Source organism: Cnephaeus nilssonii, assembly GCF_951640355.1.
Source record: "Cnephaeus nilssonii genome assembly, chromosome: 9".
NCBI lineage: Eukaryota > Metazoa > Chordata > Mammalia > Chiroptera > Vespertilionidae > Cnephaeus > Cnephaeus nilssonii.
In genome coordinates, this window is record NC_137080.1 from 84,596,085 (window position 1) to 84,618,452 (window position 22,368).

The 22,368-nt window shown below is 54.0% G+C and overlaps 1 protein-coding gene across 10 annotated transcripts; it reads right to left on the reverse strand.

The window, feature by feature from the left end:
- Window positions 1-109: 109 nt before the first annotated feature.
- ABCC10 (ATP binding cassette subfamily C member 10) lies at window positions 110-21,733 on the reverse strand. 10 transcript variants are annotated; one of them, XM_079780296.1, is made up of 22 exons: window positions 21,588-21,733; window positions 21,161-21,332; window positions 16,959-18,171; window positions 15,155-15,382; window positions 14,387-14,543; window positions 14,010-14,119; window positions 12,400-12,479; window positions 11,631-11,802; window positions 10,376-10,474; window positions 9,566-9,755; window positions 8,737-8,814; window positions 8,385-8,579; window positions 7,827-7,980; window positions 7,390-7,579; window positions 4,700-5,043; window positions 4,187-4,356; window positions 3,555-3,715; window positions 2,971-3,224; window positions 1,862-2,007; window positions 1,665-1,762; window positions 1,309-1,421; window positions 110-357 (listed from the first exon to the last, which is right to left on the reverse strand). In XM_079780296.1, exons 2-22 carry the CDS (start codon window positions 21,319-21,321, stop codon window positions 204-206), a joined length of 4,467 nt encoding a protein of 1,488 aa, XP_079636422.1. In that variant the 5' UTR covers window positions 21,322-21,332; window positions 21,588-21,733; the 3' UTR covers window positions 110-203. The 10 variants fall into 10 exon arrangements, 5 of the variants coding, with proteins under 5 accessions (XP_079636422.1, XP_079636420.1, XP_079636421.1 ...); XM_079780294.1 differs by having other exon boundaries at window positions 2,971-4,356; XM_079780295.1 differs by having other exon boundaries at window positions 223-357; window positions 1,660-1,762; window positions 2,971-4,356.
- Between the last annotated feature and the right edge of the window lie 635 nt (window positions 21,734-22,368).

Below are 22,368 nucleotides of genomic sequence, written 5' to 3' on the forward strand. Positions count from 1 at the left end.
GTCACTGAAGAGGGCTGAGCAGAGGCCTATCTCTGGGGAAACCTTGGGACTTTGCCTTAAGCCTGGTTCTCAGAGAGGAACCCATGACACCTTCCCCCCGGGAAAGTGCCAGTGAGGTAGAGCCATGGAGGAGAATGTAAACAAACAGCTCGGCAGCCACCCAGCAGAGGGTAAGATAGGGGCGACCCAGGAGGGTGGGGTCCTCAGGGGGAGGAGTGGGCTCCCTGCTGGCTGCTCTGCAGCAGCTGCTGGAACAGGGAGTGAGGTTGGTTGCGCAGGGCGGCAGGGGAGTCCAGCTCCACGACCCTCCCAGCTTGCAGCACCAGCACCCGGTCAGAGTTCAGGATGGTGTTGAGCCTGTGTGAGAGGAGGTGGTCGGTGGAGGGTGGAGGGCAACACCCTAAAGCAGCGGTCGCCAACCGGTGGTCCGTGAGGTCTGAAAGGTTGGCGACCGCTGCCCTGAAGCAGGAAGCTGACCCACATTCCCTCCTCTCCTTCCCTAGACAGCACAGTTCTGCCCCCAGGCTTTACCTCGGCTCTGTGCTGGGGACTACAGATGCCTTCAGACAATGTGCTAGGACAGTGGTTCTCAACCTTCCTAATGCCGCGACCCTTTAATGCAGTTCCTCATGTTGTGGTGACCCCCAACCATAAAATTATTTTCGTTGCTACTTCATAACTGTAATTTTGCTACTGTTAGTGAATTGTAATGTAAATATCTGTGTTTTCCGATGGTCTTAGGCTCTATAGCAGCGGTTCTCAACCTGTGGGTCGCGACTGTAGAGCCTAAGACCATCGGAAAACACAGATATTTGCATTACAATTCATTAACAGTAGCAAAATTACAGTTATGAAGTAGCAACGAAAATAATTTTATAGCCCTGTCTGGTTTGGCTCAGTGGATAGAGCGTCGGCCTGCAGACTCAAGGGTCCCAGGTTCGATTCCGGTCAAGGGCATGTACCTTGGTTGCAGGCACATCCCCAGTAGGAGGTGTGCAGGAGGCAGCTGATCGATGATTCTCTCTCCTCGATGTTTCTATCTCTCTCTCCCTCTTCCTTCCTCTCTGAAATCAATAAAAATGTTTTTTTAAAAAAATAAGAAAAAAAAAGAAAATAATTTTATGGTTGGGGGTCACCACAACATGAGGAACTGTATTAAAGGGTCACGGCATTAGAAAGGTTGAGAACCACTGTGCTATGAGAATGAGGAGCTGAGGTTCCTGGAAGTTTGGAATCTCTAGGGCTCTAACCCCTGGGTCCCTGACACTATGTCCCCTGACTGGAATCTCATGCCGGATGCTTGCACACCTGTGGGCAATGGTTAGCACTGTCTTGTTGGCGAAGCGTCTGCAGATGGTCTGCTGGAGCAGTTGGTCTGTCTTCTGGTCCACACTTGCCGTGGCCTCATCAATGCACAGGATCTGGAACATGCGGAGGGGGTGGGCAGGACAGAGAAGAGGGTTCGTCTTGGCTCCTGCCCAAGCACCAGCCTCCACCCCCCGGCGGGGCCCAGCGCAGCCCAGCCCAGCCCGCAGCTCCCCACCTCCAGCTCTAAAAGGAAAACTAACTTGGTCCTCTGAGACTTCTCCCTGCTCACTCCCTCACCCCTCACATGCTCCTGCCTTCTTCCCGGCCCTCTCGAATGTCTCCTCCTCTCACCTTACCTTGGCATCTGTGAGGAGAGCCCTGGCCAGACACAGCAGCTGCCTCTGCCCCAGTGATAAGCTCCGGCCCCCCTCGCCCAGCTCACCATCCAGACCACCTACAAGGCACAGCATCTTCACCCCTGGGTCCTAGGTCTCTCTCTGCCCCCTCCCTGCTCCCTCCTCTTCCACCCTGCAGGGTAGGGCCTGGTACTCACCCATGGACCCGATCACCTCACTCAGGTGGCACTGCTCCAGAGCCTGCCACAGGGCCCTGTCCTCATGCAGGCCCCGGGGGTCCAGGTTCTCCCGAACAGTCCCACTGAACAAAAAGGGCTCCTGGGGGATGATAGCCAGCTGGGACCTGGGGGACAAGGAGGGACATGGGTCTAGGCTGGAGATGTGGTCACCTCTGCGCCCAGCACAGGTTTGAGCTATAGGTCTAGCACCTCCAGAGAAGCCTAGGGAGGAGCCCTGAACATAACCCTCACTCAGCTCCCCGGCTGTTCAGCGTGTTCCCAGAACTGTGCAGGTGCCATGAGGGATACGAGAGAAACCAAAGGCCCACATTCTGCCCTGAAGGAGCTTACATCTCACTAAGCTACAAAACTCAGGACAGGAGTGGGCTGGCGGTGGGGCACTGACTCCAGCAGGCACTGGGACAGCCGTGGTGGCAGGGAATGAGCAGAGAGTTTGAATGGCAGGGAGGGGATGCGTCAAGATGGGAGGGCTTGGAATTGGGTCCTGAGGAGCCATATGGTGGAGCTATAATGCAAGGCCACCACAAGTTAGAAGAGAAGGCGGGGAAGGCAGGGCCAGGGCCTGGGACCAATAATAGGCTTTGGAACAGAGCTCCCCTACCTTTTCCACATCAGAGAAAATGACACTAGGCTAACCTGGGCTGGTGGGGGGAGTTGTTTAGCACCAGATGTGGCCTCTTGTTGCCAGGGGCAACTGGCCCAGGTCTCGAGTGCCCTGAGCATCACCCGCCAAGCCTGAGGGCTGAGAGGATGAATATCTTGGGCACAGCACCGGGAGGCTCTGATTCAGGACGCAGTGACCATTGATCTAGAGTGCAAGGTGTATACTGGGAAGTACAAGAAAAATGAAGCTGGAAAGGTGGGCCTGGGTCAGATTAAAGACCTGACACCACAGCTACATCCCTGCACCTGAGGATAGCGAGCACTGGGAGCTCGCCATCCTTGCCTGCTGTCCTAGCTGCCTTCTCCCCCCAGTCGACCCTGCGGCCCCGAGTCTATGGAAACCTTTCGGCTAGGCTTCCTCTCTGTGCCAGTAGTCTGGTTCTCCTCTTCTCGCTCCCCCAGACCTGAGCTCGGCCAGCGCCAGCTGGCTGGTGTCCACTCCGTCCAGGAGCACTCGCCCCGAACTGGGCTCCAGCAGCCGGAAGAGCACTGACAGCAGGGACGACTTTCCGGAGCCCGTGCGGCCCACGATGCCCAGCTTCTCTCCGGGCTGCACGCAGAAGGTCACCCCATCCAGGGCATTTGGCAGCCCTGGCCGGTACACCAACACCACATCCTGGAACTCCACGCTCCCCTGCGTCAGCCAGCCAGTGCCTAGCTGGTGGGGTTCGTGGGTGGGAGGTGGAGGGAGATGGGTGAGATGGGGAGACATGGGGAGAAGGGGGTTTGGAGAGTGGAAGGAGGGGGAAGGATGAGAAATGGATGGTGTGAGAGGGAAGGGGGAAATGAGGGCAAATGAAGGAGAGATGGGAGAACAGACAGAAAGATGAGGGACACAGTGAAGAAAGGGGAGATCATGCGGGGACATTAGAGGAGCTGAGAAAGATGGCGAGGAGTGAAAGGAAAGGAACCTGGGGAATGAGTGGGGTGGTTGGGAGGGTCCTTCAGGGTTCCAGTGCCCAGGCCTGGGGCACGGGTGCAGGCCTACCTGCCTCGGCTGGCCCTGGGGCTCCTGGGGTAGGTCGCAGGAGTATTCCTCCAGCCGCTCAACGCTCACCAGCATGGTTTCTGTCTGCGTGAAGCTGCTCACCAGGCCCGAGAGCAGCCCCGTCAGGGACAGGGCATACGACAGAGACAGGCCCACCAGTCCTGGCAGGAGAGGAACACCAGGCACTAGGGGAGGCTTGGTGAGGAGGACGGAGGCTGAACGGGAGAATCTCAAGCTGCGGACTGCGGGCATCGAAAGGAGGCCGCAGAGAAGCAGGAAGATGCCAGCAGCAGACCCAGGGCCACAGGACGCTAGATGCCAGGCAGTGGAGTGGGTCCGCAGAGGCGCTGAGGGTGGACAGGTGGGCCTGGCAGAGTGCTGTGGATGGGGGAGCAGGGCAGGGGCAGAGACCAGAAGACTGGTTCTAGTACCAGATCCAGCATCACCTGGGAAAGTCACTTCTTGAGACTCAGTGTCCTCAACTCTACAATAAGGGGCAGGAGAATTACGACACATACTCACAGGGACCCTGCGTGGCAGGTGAAAACGCTGGGGGACAGCGCAGGGGAGGTCTGGGGCAGGGCATGGGAATCGCATGCTTCTGAGGTGAGTGAAGGTGCCCGGGGTGGTACCTGGGTTGGCGAGGCCCTGCTGGTGCTGTACCAGGGCGATGCCTGCGATGGCGCTGACCACTGCCGCCCCCATGAGCTGTAGCCGAATGTCCAGCCACTGCATCGTGGCACTGGAAGCGAACTGGCACCTCTGGTTTAGCTCCAGGAGCCTCTGGTTCTTCTCCTCAAACCTGGGGGAGGCCAGGGGGGGGAGCAAGGCCACGCCACTGTGGCAATCACTTGCCCAGACTCCCCGACAGAACGCCTTCTTCTTGGAGCTGATCAACACACCCACAGGCCTCACTGAGGGCACGGAGAGGTCAGTGTGTTCTTTCACAGGGGGGCTGCTCTGCCCCACCATCCCTTTTTTCTGTTTCTTTCTCTTCCCCTTAGTGCCTTCACCCACCCTTCCCTTCTCAGGAGACCTGAAGCCCCTCTCTCCCATGTGCCTTTCTTCTTAAGGGGGGGTCCTCTGCCCCCTCCCCCCAGCACCTCATACCCTTGCTCTGGTTGGGAGAGGCAGACGCCACACACCTGTCAGTGGCCCCGCAGGCCCGGAGCACTGGGAGGCCGGCCAAGGTGTCGGCCAGGTGGGTGTAGAGCGGAGACAGGGTAAGGCTGCCCAGACGCCGCAGCTCCCGCGAGGAAGCCCTGTAATGGCGCTGCACGCGGTAGTAGATGACGCTCAAAGGCGGCAGCAGCAGCAGCAGCCAGGGCAGGCCGGAGCCCAGCACAGCCAGGAGGCCCAGCAGGCCTGCCGCGTTGGCCAGGAGGATGTTGAGGATGAAGGGCAGGCTGTCATCCACACAGGCCACATCAGAGGAGAAGCGGTTTAGGACCCGGCCCATAGGCGTGGAGTCGAAGAACGTGATGGGTGCCTGGGAGAAGGGATGTGGTTGGGCAAGGGCAGGGTCTGGCACAAAAGGGGTTGGAGGCCACCCTGGGGGAGGTGGGGTGCAGAAGGTCCAAGGTAGAGAATTGGAAGGAAGTAAAGTGTCTCCAGAGTTTGGGAGCGGAAAGGAAGAACAGGTGGGGCCAGGAGGAAGAATATCGCAGGGTAGAAAAGATAGAGACTGTCCCTCTGGCCAGGGGTGACCCTGAAAAGCCATGCTGGCCACTCTTCTACCTCTGTGCTACACATGCCTACATCCCTCTCCAGAACATGGGGACTTCCGGCCAGTGAGTGAGCGTCAGTTAGATGTCAGGAGGAACGTCCTGATCACCCGGGGCTGGACAGAGCGGTGAGGGCAGTGGTCCAAGTCAGTACTGTCTCATGGCAGCATTCAGGCTCTGGAGTCAGACTGCGGCTGGGATTCCAGCTCTGCCACTTAGTAGATGTGACACCCCTCAATCTCTTAAAGGCCCCTGTTCCTCATTTCAAAAACAGGGATAATAGGCCAGCCGGGTTGCTCAGTTGCTTAGAGCATTATCTAAATATTCCAAGGATGTCCTAGCCAGTTTGGTCAGTGGATAGAGTGCTGGCCTGCGGACTGAAGGGTCCCGAGTTTTATTCTGGTCAAGGGCACATGCCTGGGTTGTGCACTCAATCCCCAGTGGGGGTGTGCAGGAGGCAGTCAATCAATGATTCTCTCTCATCTGATGTTTCTATCTCCCTCTCCCTCTCCCTTCTTCTCTGAAATCAATGAAAATATATTTTAAAAAAATACGCCAAGGTTGCAGGTTCCATCTCCAGTCAGGGCACATACAAGAATCAACCAATAAATGCATAAATAAATGGAACAACAAATTGATGTTTCTCTCTAAATCAATCATGAAAAAAACGAGACTAATGGAACTGCACCTCACAGGGCTATCGGTAAGGATTAAAGGCCATTTACATAGCAGCCAGTTGCTCAGCACAGTCTGTCTGGCATGGAGTAAGGGCTCAGTGACTGCCAGACATCGGGACTACTGCTGGGAGGCTCAGTCTCAAAGGCAGCCCCCTCTCCCCTTCCCTGTCCCCCAACTCTCTGCCTTTACTTGGGCAACAGTCCTATCTTAAGGCAGGAGACTAGGTTGAAGGACTTTCTGAAGTGTCTCTCAAAGCCAGAGTAAGAGAAATGAATTTCTTCGCAGCCGGAAGATGCCCCCTCCCTGGCTCCCGGAGGAGAGGCAGAACAGCAGACAGCTGCTCCCTGACAGGCACTGGACAGCCCCACGTAGGACTGGGTTCACAGCCTGCTCTCTAGGGAAACAGCCTTGCCTCGGGCACTCTCAGAGCCTCAGTTTCCTCATCTGTAAAATAGGGAGAATAATACCTGCCTCACAGGGTAATTATGAGGTCCAAATAAGACAATGGATAAGAATGGGCTTTGTAACAATAACAACATTAATAATAATTGCCAATTGAGCACTTAGTATGTCCCAGGCACTATCCTAAGCACTTTCTTTCTTTAAAAAAATACTTTTTTTTATTGATTTCAGAGAGAAAGGAAGAGGGAGAGAGAGATAGAAACACCAATGATAAGAGAGAATCATTGATTGGCTGCCTCCTGCATGCCCCCTACTGGGAATTGAGCCCACAACCCAGGCATATGCCCTTGACTGAATCAAACCCGGGACCCTTCAGTCCATAGGCGGACACTCTATCCACTGAGCCAAACTGACTAGGGCTATCCTAAGCACTTTCCATAACTAATTAATTTATCCTCATACTAAGTCTATGGGTAGGCAACAGACTAGAATAGATATACACATAGCAACCAGGATGGATCTTAGAAACAGCCCTAAATATAAACCATAAGAAACAAAATTTCATTTATAAAAATATATGAACACAAAATGGGCATTTCACACACAAAAAAACCAAAAAGATACACATTAAACCCAAGTAGAATGTTGCTTTTCAAGGGAAGTAGGGGAAATGGAGATAGGGTATGCAGAAAAAGGGATGGATAATAAATAAGTAAACACAAAAGGGGCTTTGCCTGGACTAAGGGGTGCTTAGCTCAACCCTCAGCCCTTTAGACCGGAATCCTGTGCCCGTGACCGGCTCTGAGGACGATCCCCTTCTCCCCATGTGGCAGAGCAGGAAGCTGTGGGTTAAGTAACTGGGTCTGAACCCAGACAGCCCCTCTGCTCTCGGCCTTTCCAGGTCACAAGCTGTCAAGTGCTGCCTGCACTCATCTGTGAGGGGCTGGCTTCTCCCGAGGACTAGGAAGTAGGATGGGGCCCAAGTATAGGGAGGGCTCCCACATGCCACGCCCACCCTCTCATCCCCTCACCATAAGGACTCGGCACAGCAGGCGGCGATGCAGGATGGCGGCTGCCCGGAGGGTGCCCGCTGCAAAGAGCACTGCCCGGAGGAGGGTGCAGAGGGAGTTGACTCCAGCAATGGTCGCATACACGGTGAGGTAGAAACGGATGTCTGAGGAGCCATTGGGGGCAGCTTTGGGCAGTAGGAACACTGAGGTGCTGGGTGGTGGAGAGGAGGCTGTGGGTCACCAACAGTAGAGCCACTCGGGGGTCCCTTCCCCTTCCCTACACTACCTCTCCCCATTCTGCAGAGAGACAGCCCCTGGAACACCAGCCCTCTTCCCCAACCCCCCCCCCCCGCCCCCCCGCGCCCCGCCCCTCCCGCCCCACCTGCTTCCCAACTCTCACTCCCTGCCTGGCAACCATTCTGAGAGTACCGGGCCTGCTCCCAGCCCCAGTCACTCACTAGAAGCTTCTGGGGGAAAAGAGGAGCAGTTGGGCAGAGAGGAGCCCAGCAGAGTCCGGGGTGGTCTGGACTGACACCTCCTGGGAGCTATTCTTGTCTGCCTTCAGCTGAGAGATCCAGTGGGAGAGCCACCAGTCAGCAGCGTTCCTCGTGGCTGGGTGGGGACGGGAAAGACAGAGCTGTGAGAGACTCGCCTCCTCAATCCTAACCCTCTGCCCTTGACTCTAGTTCTCTCCTTCTTCACCCTGCTGGCCCTCCCCACCCTGCCACTATTCCATGTCCTCCCAGGTGTGCGCTTCTTTCCTGGGTCTATCACTCCACCGGTCTGCGGGGAGCTTGATCTCAAATGTGCAAAATGGGGCAGATCCGACGATGGCTACAGAGTGCATCTGTCTGGCTTCTGGGACTCTCTCAGCACTGGGGGCAGGCCTATTGTCTCGGCTGTCGTCCATGCCTGGTGAGTCTTGGGCTTTGTAAGGATTACTCCACAGGGAAGGATGTGATGGACCTGGAAGACTAGGCTGTGGGTGGGATAAGGGCTCCGGGGTTTATTCCTACCTTGCATGAGGAGCAGCGAGGCAAGGATGGCCAGGGCCAGGCCCAGGCCGATGGCCCTCCAGTATGCTCGGTACACGTGGAAGGCCACAGCGCCCTCCTTCTTGCTTTCTTCCTGCAGCAGGCGGCCAGATGCGCTCTCCTCCACCTCCAGTCCCTCCTTTGTTTTCTCTGGGCTCCATACTGACTGTGCTGTGGCTGGAAGGATCAAGGAGGTTGGGGGGGGGGGGGGAAGCTTGCAGGATGACAGTTGAAAACCTCAGTGTTTCAGAGAGGCAGGCAAGCTCTGTAAAAATTGTATGCCTACTGTCTGGCGGTGAAGAGCAAGCCACTTCCTGTCATCCTTGGGCCGTACCTGAGTTAGACTCGCGACCATCTTCAGCCCAGACTTTGGGGACAGCTTGTACCAATGGCAGGATCTCAGAGGGAGGCCCTGGAAGGCAGCAGGTGAAATTAGGAGGGGACTGTTCCAGAAATATACTAGGTTTTTCTAAAAATGTGTGTCAATTCACCCTCCCCCTCCCCCACCACCCTTCTCTTTGGACCCACTCTGGCAGGGCTCTGTCCGAGATCCCTAGACTCTGGGCAGGACTATCAAGTCCACCCTCTGTGTCAGGAGCCCAATCAGCACAGACGGAAAATGTTCGCCCTTGAGAGAGTCATAGCGCCGTGAGCACTCTGTCCAGCGTCACCTCTCAGTGTCACCAAGCTTTTTCCTTACGCCTCACAAATTCCCAACACTCTGGTGGAGCCTCATTTCCTCCTGTTTCTCTCCCAGTGAAGCTGCAGACAGTCATGTCCCTCTGGATAATAATCCTTCAGGATTTTTTTTTTTTTAAATAAAAAAGACTGTTGTAAGATTGCTTTCTCTTCTCCATGGACATCAGACTGTTCTCAGAGATTCATGGGCTCTAAGTTCCCAATGTACTCGGTCACAAAGCCCAAGTCCCCAGTCCACGGGCACTTTGCGGTGTGCTCCTTTCCCTCCTGCTCTCCGTTTACTCACATGGGTTCTGTGAAGGCAGGACAGGGGCTCCCAGGAGACAGGAGGATGACTGGGCCCAGGCCACACACGGAGGGGTGGCAGAGTCCGCACTTGACAATCCCTCTGTCCCTCTTCCCCAGGAACACCCAGGTAGGTGGCCCCTCACTGGCCGGCCTCCTGCCCTGGCAGCCCACATTACCCGCCTGGACCAGGCGCCCGGCCTCCAGCAGCAGCACCAGGTCAGCCTTCTCCAGGTACTCGGTGCGGTGGGTGCAGAGCAGCCGCGTGGTGTGGCTCAGGACCCCCAGGATGCACCTGTGCAGCAGGTGGTTGGCCACGTCTGCATCCACAGCAGCCAGAGGGTCATCGAGGAGATAGAGCTCCTTCTCCTAGAGAGCGGTAGGGGCACCATGGATGCCAAGTCCCAGGTCCTCTGGCCAGAACCCGGACCTCGCCTAGGACGTGATCTTGAGGGAGTCAGAGAAGACGGTTCAGAGGAACTCTGGGCGCTACCCCTCATGCAGGCGAGAAGGAGGTGAGACCTGAGGTGGACTTCCCTCTAGTCAAACAAGGCCAGTGCCCCAGGGCCAATGCTCAGCCTTGCTGGGGCCCAGTGCCTCAAGCCACATAATAGGTTTTTTGTGTATGTTTTAAATATGTTTTTATTGATTTTTTTTTTTCAGAGAGAGAGAAATATTGACCGGCCTCTGGCATGCACCCTAACTTGGGATTGAACCCACAACCTGGGCATGTACCCTGACCAGCAATTGAACTGGTGACCCTTAGGTGCACAGGACGATGCTCGATCAACTGAGCCACACTGGCCAGGGCAGGGCACATAATAGTTTTTAAAGGGCCTTTAATTCTGCCCTGAATCTGCAAAAGGGGAATGGGGTGGCCAAGGAACCGCCAACTCAGGAGCATGGGTGAGGGGGAACCAGATGCTGAAAATATCCCACACCCTCCGGCTAAGCTCCCAAAGCTCTGGCCTTGCCCACCTTTAGCTTACCTGGTAGACAGCACGAGCAAGGGCAATCCGGGCCCGCTGTCCCCCGCTGAGGGTCACACCCTTCTCCCCCACCTCTGTCAGGTCTCCAGCAGGAAGGATCTGATGGGACAGGCGTCTGAGCAAGCTCCCCAATACTTTCTACCCCATTTCCTATCCCTTTGCATAGAAATGAGTCAGGGAGCTTGAAAACACTGGTCTTGAATTTGGGGCGGGGGGTGGGGGGGCGGCAAGACAGAGGGGATAAACCATAACAACTGGCATTTACTGAGCATTTACTATGTGCTTAGCACTTTACAGGCATTATTTCATCCAATCTCCATGACAACTTTATGAAGATGGTATTATTTCCTTTTCACAGATGAGATCAAAGCTCAGTCAGACTCACTACCTTGCCCAAGGTTGTTCCACACCTAGTAAAGGGCAGGACATGAGCACAGACTCTTAGCCACTCCATCACACTACCGCACCTTTTTTAACAGGCCAGGATGATGATGGGCAAATTCAATGTGAAACTTTGAAGGTTTTTCACGGAGTGTACCTCGAGGCTTCCTGTGGCCTCACAAGTGACCTCCTTAGCTAAGGGGTCCCAATATCAGAGGACGTGCCTGTGGTCCACCCGATGGTGAGGCCAAGGAAAGAGCTCTGCTCCTCCTCTTTTCTTACTGCCTAGAACAGTTCCTGGTAGACATTTGCTATAGATGCTTGATAAAGAAACAAACAATAGATGGACAGAGGATGCCCCATGGTCATAGTCAAAGGTCCTCCTTTCCAGCGAAGTGCCACATTTACCTGGACAGGGTAGTGGTGACGGCAGTCCCGCAGGGATATGGGGGTTGGGTGGGGAAGTCATGGGAGAAATGTGGGATCCCATCCCCTCTAAATTTAGTACTCTGAATGTGGGGGACCTAAAGGGTTCCCTGGGCTTCCCTACAGTAACCTTGACTCCCCCAAGTCTTCCCACTGGGAGGTAAGGGAGGGCCTCTTGAATAAGAACAACCAGCCAGACCTATGTAGATCTCAGCCTCACAGGGAATCCTTCCCTAGCCCCAGAAGACTCGGGGTTCCCCCAGTGGCTATGTGGAGCCCCATCCACCTCCCGCCCCAGCTCACACTCTGGGAGGAGCAAAGCCTGATGGCCAGTCCTAGGTAAGTGATGTCTGAGTGGATGCAAGCCTCTCCCAGAGTAAGTCTCTGATGTGAAGTGTCAGGGACACGAGCACACAGGCGGCCAAGAGGCTTCAGGGCCAGGACTCACACTGAGGTCGTCATTGAGGGCGCAGGCCTCCAGCACTTCCTTGTACAGCTGGGCATCAAATGTCTTCCCAAAGAGAATGTTGTCTCGGATGGTGGCAAACTGGACCCAGGGTTCCTGGGTGGCCAGGCCGAAGCCTTTGGACAGGTCCCACAATGCCACGCGTCCACGCAGCCTGCAGAGAGCCAGGCCAGCAGCATGGGGGCCGGCTCCAGACTGAGTCTCTCCATGCCCAGCCCCTGCCTCCAGACTGCTGTGTTCTACACAGGGTCCCCCTTCATGTCACATGGCTCTCCGGATTGGCAGCCACGGAAGTCCTAAATGAGGCTGTGGGCTCTTTCTGGACAGGGAGAGGAAAATTGCTCTCTGACGGAAGCCAAGCAGCTGTCACATCTAGATGTTCTCAGCAGCTCAGAAGAGAGCATGGCCACTACCCTGGACTTATGCACAGAAGAAGAAAGCCTTCACGCCTTGGCTCTTCTCTGGACCCCTTCCCTGCACAATCACATATTCTCAAAGAGCATCTGATGCTGGATGTTTGCATTTATTTTTTCACTCACTAATATAGCACTTGTAACTCTGGTGTGATAATGATGAGAACTCACTTTCTTGAGAGTTTCCCCTTTCCAGACTGAAACCTCTCCCAAGAAAGGGACTATGTCTTCTTCACTTGGCATCTCTGGCCCCTAAAAAAGGTCCACCACATAGTAGGGGCTAGGTTAAGTGTTGCTGGAGGGCAGAGCTGAGGATGGGGACGCCAGAGGTTGCTTACCTGTGGAGCTCCCCAGCGATAGCAGCCAGCAGTGAGCTCTTCCCGCAGCCCACCTTCCCCACGATGCCCACCAGGAGACCCTGCAAAAAATCCACACAGTTAAGTGCCGGGTCTCCCTCCTGAGGCCCCGGCTGCTAACCATCCCACGGAGGCTTCTCTCTAGGCCCCAGTGAGTCTGTAGGGAAAGAATTTGCCATGAGGAACAAAGCCTAAGAAATTCCAAGAAAAGCTTTGAGGCAGGCACCCCAGAATGGGGAGAGGGAAGGAAGGGCCTCCAGGCTTTGGGGCCTGGATGCTGGGCTGGCTAAGTCCACCTGTGGCTGGACTTCTGGTATCTCAGGGCAAATCGCAGTGTTTCAGAAGGGCATATTTCTGTCATTTGCAGTTTAAAATCTGGTGCGTTCCCTTCGTTTGTTAGTTGTAACACACATTCATTGAGCTATCTCCCTGTACAAAAAGAAAAAAAAATCCTTCTCTAGGAAGAGGCAGAGTTCCCAGAGCTCTGTCTGTGAGCCCCCACCCAGCAAAGCCAGGACTGACTCATCTACGGGTAGGCAACAAACCAACGTGAGCCCCGCCCCTGGGAATGCTCCCTTTTTCTGGCTCCAGCCCGCAAGTAGGAGGGCTCTCCGCAGTGGCATCTTCTGCTCAATGCAGAGTGGGTCCACAGAGAGAGAAAAACGAGGCAAATAGAGAGAAAAGCAGACAGAAGGAAAGAACTCTCTGCAAGTCGAGGCCTGGTTCTGGGCTGCTACTGAGACGGAGCTGCATGCTTGCTTTAGGATTCTGCAATTCATCTCCATATCCTTACTATACATTCTTGTTTGCTTAAGCTAGCTCCAGTGCATTTCTACAACTTATATCCAAAAAAGCCCCAACTGACACATTAGTAAAATTCCTTTGAAAAATTCCAGCCTTATCTTGCCTGAACTAAGAGGAAAAACAAAACATACAGCCCAAGCCAGAAACCTGAGCCAAATGTGGTGGAGACAGTTCACCCACCACCAGAGAATGCTGGGTTGAGATGTGGGGCAAAGGGTTGGATGGGGTCAGGGGAGCATGAAAACTCAGGACTGGGGTAAACAGGAGTCACTGTGCTGCCAGGAATGTACTTTCAAGTGCTTCTGTGAGAATGCATGTGGTGGTGTGAACCACAGGGTGTGAATCCTTTCGCCAAGCTAAAGAGAGGACTGTCTATCTCATTTGCAAAATCCTTTTCAGAAGAGGCTGCTGGGTCTCTTCCCGGTGCTCAGCCCGGGGGGCTGGATCAGCTCTGGGGTCGGTTCTGAACTGGATACCCTCTAGTGGACATGGATGATCCAGGAGACAAAACACTTGCTGGTCTGGCCTGGGTGGGTGTGAGCTGTCCGAAGACCACAGAGAGACGTGACTATGTAAAAGCTGTGCGGGGAGGAATGACATTCAATGAAGTGGCATCTCTTCCTCAATTACAGCCTGCTCACCAAAACCTCTCCGGTCTTCCCTCGGTATTTAGAGCTACAGGGCCATCTAGCTATGATGGGCTCCATCCTTGTTTATCTGTCACTGAGTCCCCATCTTCCTTATTAGCCTGGGGACTCTCCTAGATTGTCTGACAAACAACAACGAACCTTCTTCACTTCAAGGTGCCTGATGAAGGTCTCCTGGCTGGCTCCAACTGGGTCCCAAGAGAACAGGGCTTCATGCAGCTCCAATACTGTAGATGGCTCTGTGGGGGGATCTGAACAGGGAAGAAGCCACTCAACTTGGCCTTCTAATCCACCACCTACCTGCTTGGGGAGGGTAAACCAGGGGCATGCCGTTAGCTTGCCTGTCCCATATCTACCTGCCGAGGGCTAATTCAGCCTCCTTCTCGGTCTGAGGATTCTCCCCCAGGAAATGGCCACCTGCTCTACCTGGACCCTGTTGCCTCTGGCTTCTCTTGGTAGCATCTATGTGCAGTGCCCTCCTCACCCGTGCCAGGTTTTACCCTCTAGCTCCCCATTACCTTGGCTGTAGTAGACCTTGGGGTTGTGGTTGGGAAGGTCGAGGAAACGCTGGATCCGGTCCAAGGACACTTTGGCCTCCAGGAGGCCATTGATCACCCAAGGGAAGTTGTTGAGAGGAAGAATGAGCATGCGTACCAGTGCCAGGGCCGTGAATACCTAAGGTTGAGGGGGGAGGGTAGTGAAGCATCTGAAGGCCTGCCGTATGGGTGGCCCTGTCGATGGGTCTATGTAGGGAAGAATAGGGTAGCAGCAGAACTGAGGGGCTGGTTGGACAATCCTTGGATCAGAGCTGGAAGAGGTGGCCATTCCAAGAATCCCAGAAATCCCAGATGGTCCTCCAGGGATCCAGGTTGTACCTTAGGCACGCAGGCCTAGCCCATTCTCAGACCTTCTCAGAATTTCTAAGTAGTAAGCCTCTGGGCCCGGGCAGAAGCAGCACAGGATCACGGATTTTTTTTTTTTTCTCTCCAAGGCTATCAAAATGAGAAAAAAGGGACCTAACAGAGCTTGGGCCTGACCAGAAGTTGGAAAGGAAGAGGAGAGGAAAAAAGGAATTCCTTCACAGAGGGAAGGGTTACATATCTGAGGCCCCAGCAAACGGTCCCTTCAGAGAATTCCCCTGGGTTGGAACAGAAAAGGCAGCCAGGGATCCTCCTCCCTCCTTCCCAGCCAGTACCACCAGCTGAGGCCCCTCCCCACTCCACTGCAGTCTTCTTGCTGCTGCCTCCCTCCAGCCATCCTCCCTGCCCCCATCCCCCAGTCCTTACCTTGGTGGCAGTGAGCTGGTTCCCCAGGAGGACATAAGTGATGAAGATGACGATGGAGATGACAACCGGCAGAGCAGCCCACAGGTACACACAGGCTGCGTCCAGGTATTTGATGACCCGGAGTCGCCCCAGCTCTTGAGCCCGCCAGGCCTCTACTCGGGCCTCCAGCACCTGCTCCCACCCGAAGAACTTGATGACCCGCATGCCACTCAGCAGCTCCGTCATGAGCTAAGGACGGGAACAAGAAAGCAGTGTGAGGTGGAGACACTGCTCATGTGTCTCCTCTGCCTCGTCCTCCCCAGGTTCGTAGTAGAGGATGCCGAGTACCCTGAGCCTCCAGATACTCTGTACTTCCTAGCCCTGGTTTTCTTCCTCACCTCAGCTCTTTCTGGAAGTCCTGCCCTGAAACCCTTTTCAACCCGGGGTTGCTTCCCCTCCCCGTCTTTTACTTTTCCATACACTCCAGCTGGGGACAGGTCAGAGCTGGGTCCCCCTACCTTCCTAAGAGGTGAACTGGTGGAAAGTGCAGAGGGTTACCACACTGGTACAAGCATTCTTCCATTAGGTGAGGGAGGAAGGACTGCTTCCCAAAGCCAGGAGATAAGGGCTTCTCGGGCTGGTCACCAGTCTGGCCCATGGCTTGGTATGTGAACTATTCCGGTAGGAGAATACAGATGTAGGAGGCCACACCACAGCCTGGGGTTAGATGGGCAGAGGGGCCCAGGCAAGATGGGCAAGGGCCAGAGGAACTCTTTGGATCCTAACTTTTATACATTCCCAGCCTGCAAGCCACGGAGGCACTGGAAGTCTTCACAGATGGCCTTGGAGACCTCGTCTGTCGTGAGTAGGAAAAAAGGCCTCATGCTATAACCAGCTATCAGGGACAGCCCCCTCTCCATTAGCACCAAAAGATGCTGACAACTGCCTGGCCAGTGTTGCTCCGTTGAGCGTCAACCTATGAACCAGGAGGTCACAGTTCAATTCCTGGTCAGGGCACATGCCCGGGTTGCAGGTTTGATCCCCAGTAGGGGGCGTGCAGGAGACAGCTAATGAATGATTCTCTCTCATCATTGCCCCTATCTCTCTCTCTCTCTCCTTCTTCCTTTCTCTCTGAAATCAATAAAAATACATTTTAAAAAAAGATGTTCACAATTGTGCTGTATGGACCTCCAGGCCTACCATCCCCTCTGTAAAGGTACCTACAATCACTCAAAACCCAGAACTGACTCAGCCAGATGCTTAACACCTGGAGCTGGCCGGGTGGGAAAGTGAGCTACTTCCTTCTGCACAGCCCACCGCTAAGAGGCAGCTGGGGTTCCCCTGGGCTTCTCCACAGGCAGCTATGGGTTGGTGTGGGCCCTACATGAGGAGGGAGACTTGGCCCTGGCTCTATCACTAAAACCTCATTTGGTCCCAGACAGGTTACTTCCTTCCTCCTAGGGTTGCTGCTTAGGACTGCATGAACTAATACTATTACTAAGGAGCCACATTCATTTAGGGCTCATTTTGTGACTGGCACCGTACCAAGCATTACCTCATAGGAACCTCACAATGACCCTAAGAGACAAACTATTATCCTCGTTTTACAGATGAGGAAATGGACGCCCAAAGAGGTTAAGTGACTTGCCTGAGGCGATTAAACTAGTACGTGGCCAAGTTGGGATGTGAACCCATGTCTCTCTCCAGTCTGAGCTCTCAAGTTCTAGATCACACTCCCTCCCTCAGGCTGTGCATGGGAGGACCTGGGGACCGGGACGCGGAGTGGGGGTCTCCAATTGTGGAGGGACCTCAAGCAGCCCCTCACCTTAACCCGCGTGTCCTTGTGCTGTAGCATCTCCTGGTTGCTGGCCATGATGCGAGTGGCAATCACTTTGTTGACAGGAACCAGCAGCAGTGCCAGGATCAAACCACCCACGAAGGCCACACCCACCTGTTGGTGCAGCAAGTAGAGGGTGATGGCCAGCTGCAGGGGCAGGCCCCAGGCCTCATGGAAGCTCCCAGCAAAGTTAAGCAACCGTTCAGAGTCAGTGCCTAGTAGGTTCAGGGCCTCCCCAGCAGGAGGACGTCTGGGACCCAGCTGTGAAGCCTTGCGGTACAGGATGTTCAGCACGGCCCCCCGGGCCTGAAGTGTTACCTTCCGTAACTCATACCCATACTGATTCTGCAGCACAGCGCCCAGCACAGCCCCAGCGGCTAGCCCCAAGGCATAGAGCAGGCCATTGCTTAGAGGCTCCTGCCCCTCCTCCAGGAATCCCACCAGGAGGGACAACAGCAGGGGCCCCGAGAATCCCAGCATGGTCCCCACCAGCTTCAACAGTCCAAGTGCCAAGTAGCAGCGCCCAAAGGCTCCATACAAGGCCCTCCACAGCTGGGCCCCCTCCTGCCAGTGTGCCTGGAAGACACGGGCCAGGTAGGTTGGGTGCAGCCTGTAGGGAAGGCGGCAAATGTCTTGGGGCTGCTGGAGATTTCCACGGGCCCCACGGGCCAGCAAGGGTGCCAGCCAGGCATAGGAAAAACGTGACAGCCAACTCTCTCCGTCTTCGGCTATCTCAGGTTCCTGTCCCTCTGGCAGGAGGGGCTCCCAGGGTACCTGCGGCAGCCCAGGAACTGCCCAGCCTAGTCCGTAGGCCACGAGCGAAGCCAGCTGCAGGATGAGAAGGCAGAGGCGGGAGAGAGGCCCTGGGAGAAGTGGGGGCAGAAGTGTGCCTCGCTGGCAGTGCCACAGCAGGGTGAGCACTAGGGCTGGGGCTGGCAGGAAGGCAGCCAGAGCCAAGGCCAAGGGCCCTCGGGAGTGGCCATGAGGGGAATGAGCCAACACCCACAAAGCCAGGCTGTGGCTGATCCAGGCCACAGCTGCCACACCCCCTGCCAGCACCTCTAGCCCTAGGGGCCCTGGGCCTGCCCCTGGTGGCAGAGCAACTGGAAGGAGGTCTAACAGTGGAAAGATGGAGAGCAGGAAGGAGGCTGTGAGTCGGAGGCGCCAGCCGGGACTGCATGGTAGGTTGTAATCTGGACTCCTGGGGATAAGGGGGAAAACAGAAAAGGAGGTATATCATAGTTGACTCAGGGCCCAGACATACCCCCAATAATTCACTTTCCTGGAGGGAACCAATTCCCTTTCCTGCCCTATGCACCTTATTCTTACCCCACTTTACCCGGGAACCTAGGGCCTTTTCTCCCAGGAAGTCTTCCTGGATTAACCTAATCCATTTTCTAATCTACCCACACCATTTCTGATCATTCTTTCACCACAGAAATGAACAGTTTTGAGTTAAGGTCATATAAAATATGAAGGCTCTAATTAGAAAAAAACTCTACATTTTCATACTGATAACCACTTCAGGATGAGTACTCACTTTCACAGAAATATCTACCTAAAATAACCCTTAAGTTCACCCGAAGCACTATTAGGTGGATAAAAATTTGACTGACATACACCTCTTATACTCTTATAACCTAAATGTTACGAAGCCTCAGAATATTCTACTCTCAGTCTTCCCAGTGGTTGTAGAGGGTGGTATAAATCACTCCTGTGACTCCTTTAGCTGAAACACAAAACTCTTTTCGGTTTTGTCTATATCTTCTTGGCATGGGAAACATGTTTTTAATAAACAAAAGGGTGATCTGTCTGCATTAAAAATCAAGCATCGGAAAACACACCTGAAACAGTGAATATTAGAATGTCTTGAAAGTTCATATAGAAAGAGGGCTGAGCCCTGGCTGGGTGGCTCAGTTGGTTGGAGCATCACCCAGTACACCAAAAGGTGGCGGGTTTGATTCCGTCAGAGCACATACCAAGGCTGCAGGTTTGATCCCGTCAGGGCACGTATGGAAGGCAGCCGATTGATGTTTCTCTCTTGTTCTCTCTCCCTCCCTCCCTCCCTTCCCCTCCTCTCACTCTAAAAATTAATGAAGCCAGGCTGGCGTGGCTCACTGGTTGAGCGTCAACCTATGAACCAGGAGGTCACAGTTCAATTCCCAGTCAGGGCACATGTCCTGGTTGCGGGCTCGATCCCCAGTGTGGGGTGCGCAGAAGGCAGCTGATCAATGATTCTTTCTCATCATTGATGTTTCTATTTCTCTCTCCCTCTCCCTTCTTCTCTGAAATCAATAAAAATATATTTAAGCCCTAACCGGTTTGGCTCAGTGGATAGAGCTTCAGCCTGCGGACTGAAAGGTCCCAGGTTCGATTCCAGTCAAGGGCATATACCTTGGATGCAGGCACATCCCCAGTGGGAGGTGTGCAGGAGGCAGCTGATTGATATTTCTCTCTCATCGATGTTTCTGACTCTTTATCCCTCTCCATTCCTCTCTGTAAAAAATCAATTAAAATATTTAAAATATATATATATAAACAATAAAAATAATAATAATTAATTAAAACATATCCTTGAGTGAGGATTAAAAAAAAAAAGAGGGGACCTAGGGACCAGAATGCTGGGTGGGGGGTCTCCAAATACAGAGGGACCTCAAGCAGCCCCTCACCTTAACCGTGTGTCCTTGTGCTGTATTTCCTTTGTTGGTAGGGGTGGGTTACTGAAAAAGTTTAATTGTAGATTAAAATGCTTCAGGTTTCCTTTAAAAAGTCCAGCTGATCAGTTATATGAGTGTTTATATTGGAATAAAAGTCAACCTTTAATAATTCTGTTTCTTAAGCTGTGGAGACAGAGGAAAGAACACTTTGGAGGCTGATATATTGGCTCCAAGTTGGCCATCAACCAGTCTCACGACCTTGGGCAAGTCTCTTTCCCTCTATGCATCTAATTTTCCTCATCAGTACAGTGAGCAGTGAAGACTCTGGACCCAAAGCTCTCTGAGGTCCTTTCCTGTATGAGATTTTGGATCTTTCTAACTCTTTTAAAAATGCACAAAAGTCTGATGAGTGAAGTGAGATAACAACAATTTCTATTGATTACATAATATTCTTTCTTGCCTTTTCATTAGATTGTGAGTTCCCGAAGGACTGTATCAATTTCTAATAGATACTCCTCTGAGTAGACTGTGTCTGTGCTGACTAACTCTCCCTTTTCTTTGAACTCATTCTGCAAAAGAGACAAAACTGGATTCCGCCCATCCCAAAGCTTCTCCTACCCAAGGAGGGATTCATCAGTTCCCTAATTCATCTTGGATAGGGACACATTCCATCCATCAGGCTATGGATTCCCAAAGGCAGGGACTACAATGCCCTCCTGCCTTGTCAGTCGCCAGAGTAAGACTAACTTTGCCTTACATAGCCATATAGGACCTAAGTTCAAAACCAAGGTGAGTTTAGCAATTGCACCTTATAGCTCCGACCCCAGGCAGGGTTAAGGTTTAATTTTGCTCTTTTCTCTTCCTACTGCTTCCTCTCCAGCTGAGCACATGTGCTTTTCTTAGCCTAGCAACACCGAGGTTTCATAGATGGAAGAGGTGAGAACTGGTCCCACAACTACAACACAAGTTATCCTTTTTGGCTAAAAACATTGTTCACCCAATTGTACCTCTAATTCATGACAGTTGTGTTTGAACATCTGAAAATCTACAAAATGATGATTTCTACTATGCATCAGGCCTTTAAAACTGTGGTGTGGCTCAATTGGTTGAGCGTCCCTCCCACGCACCAAGAGGTCACAGGTTGGATTCCAGGTCAGGGCACATGCTCGGGGGTTTCAGGCTCCAACCCCAGTAGGGGGCGTGCAGGAGGCAGCTGATCGATGTTTCTCTCTCATCCATATTTCTACCTTTCTCTTTCCTTCTTCCTTCCTCTTTCCAAAAGTCAATAAAAACGTATTTTTTAAAAAATGTGCCATGCACTGGCGCTATATGATTTAAACGCATTATTTGATTTAAACCTCTCATCAAAGATAGGAAACTTGCTCCAAAACAGCCACACTGCTGCAAAGTGGTATGCTCAAATTTTATTCTACGTTTTCCCTACTCCAGAGACCTCACTATTCTGGTTACACTGTCGCGTAGAGGTCTGCAGGCACACACGGGCAGATGTATGTGCATCCCGTCTCTACGCACCTAGGGGTTCCCCAATAGCAGGCACTGAGCACGGCGAGGAGCGCGTGGGGCAGGGCGCCGAGTACCAGCTGGGTGAAGCAGTGGCCCGTGGTGTCCCCCTCCCACACCGGAAGTGGCTGCAACACGCTGGTGCCACACAGCTGGGCCAGGAGCCGCTCCATGGAGGCTTCACCTGCGGGGGAAGCCAAGGGTGGAGAGAGGGAAGGTTCCTCCCAGAGAGGCGTTAGTCCGCGTCCCGAAGGGCGAGGGCCGTGCCGGGCGCCGGGAGCTGGGGAAGTGGGGGAGCTGGGACGCTGACCAGGAAGTGTGGTGTCAATGGGCACTGACAGCGCGTCCCAGCCGCCTTCCGACCTCCAACCCCCGCCCTTGAGCCGGGACCTCCCCTCGCAACCTCCCAGAATCCAGGCCCCGTCCTTTCTCGCGTTACCTCAGGGGTACAGGGGAGGTGGTATGGCTGCCTAGAGCTGGCGGGCCTCCGGTGGCCCGTGAGATCCGGAACCTGTAACCAGAAGACTTGCTTTTCACCGGATCTCGAGATCCGAGCACTGGTGGAGGCAAAGGAGCGTGCTGCGCCGGGGGCTGCTCGGCACGCTCGCTTGGCACCCCCTAGAGGCCGGATGACTGCTCGGGCGCGGCTCGCCCTCCCTTTCACAGAGCTTTTGCGCTCCTGCTCCCCGCGCAGGGCTTCGGATGGCCTCTAGGCAGGCGCGCCGCGGCCGTGGCACACTTGCACGTGGACTGATCTCAGGGGTAGGCTCTCGCAGAGATGGTGGGAGTGAGGGTGGGCAGATTCAGCTGAAGGCCTAGGAGCGGGGAGGAGAGGGAGGGCAGTAGAGGTACCTCTGAGGAATGAAGAGGAGCTCTCCTTTGGTGACTTTCCAAGGCAGTAAGTTCTGTCTCCCAGGTCTCCTCTCGGCTTACTTTTTCCTTTCTCCTTACACTTTGCTCCCTAGTTATCAGCAGCTGATTTGCTGGAGGACAATGGGCAAGTGTGGCTAGAGCTGAGTCCCGGCCAGGCCCCCGCCACACCCACGTGTTCATTCAGCTCACACCATCTTCCTGCTAGGTTGTCATTTGAGAGGTCTCTTGGAGTGGAGCTAATCTGGCAAGGGAACAGGAACTAGGTCTGCCCAGACCACCTGTCATCTCTTTCCCCCCAAAGATGACCTTTCATATAAGTGGAACAATACAGTATGTGGCCTTTTGTG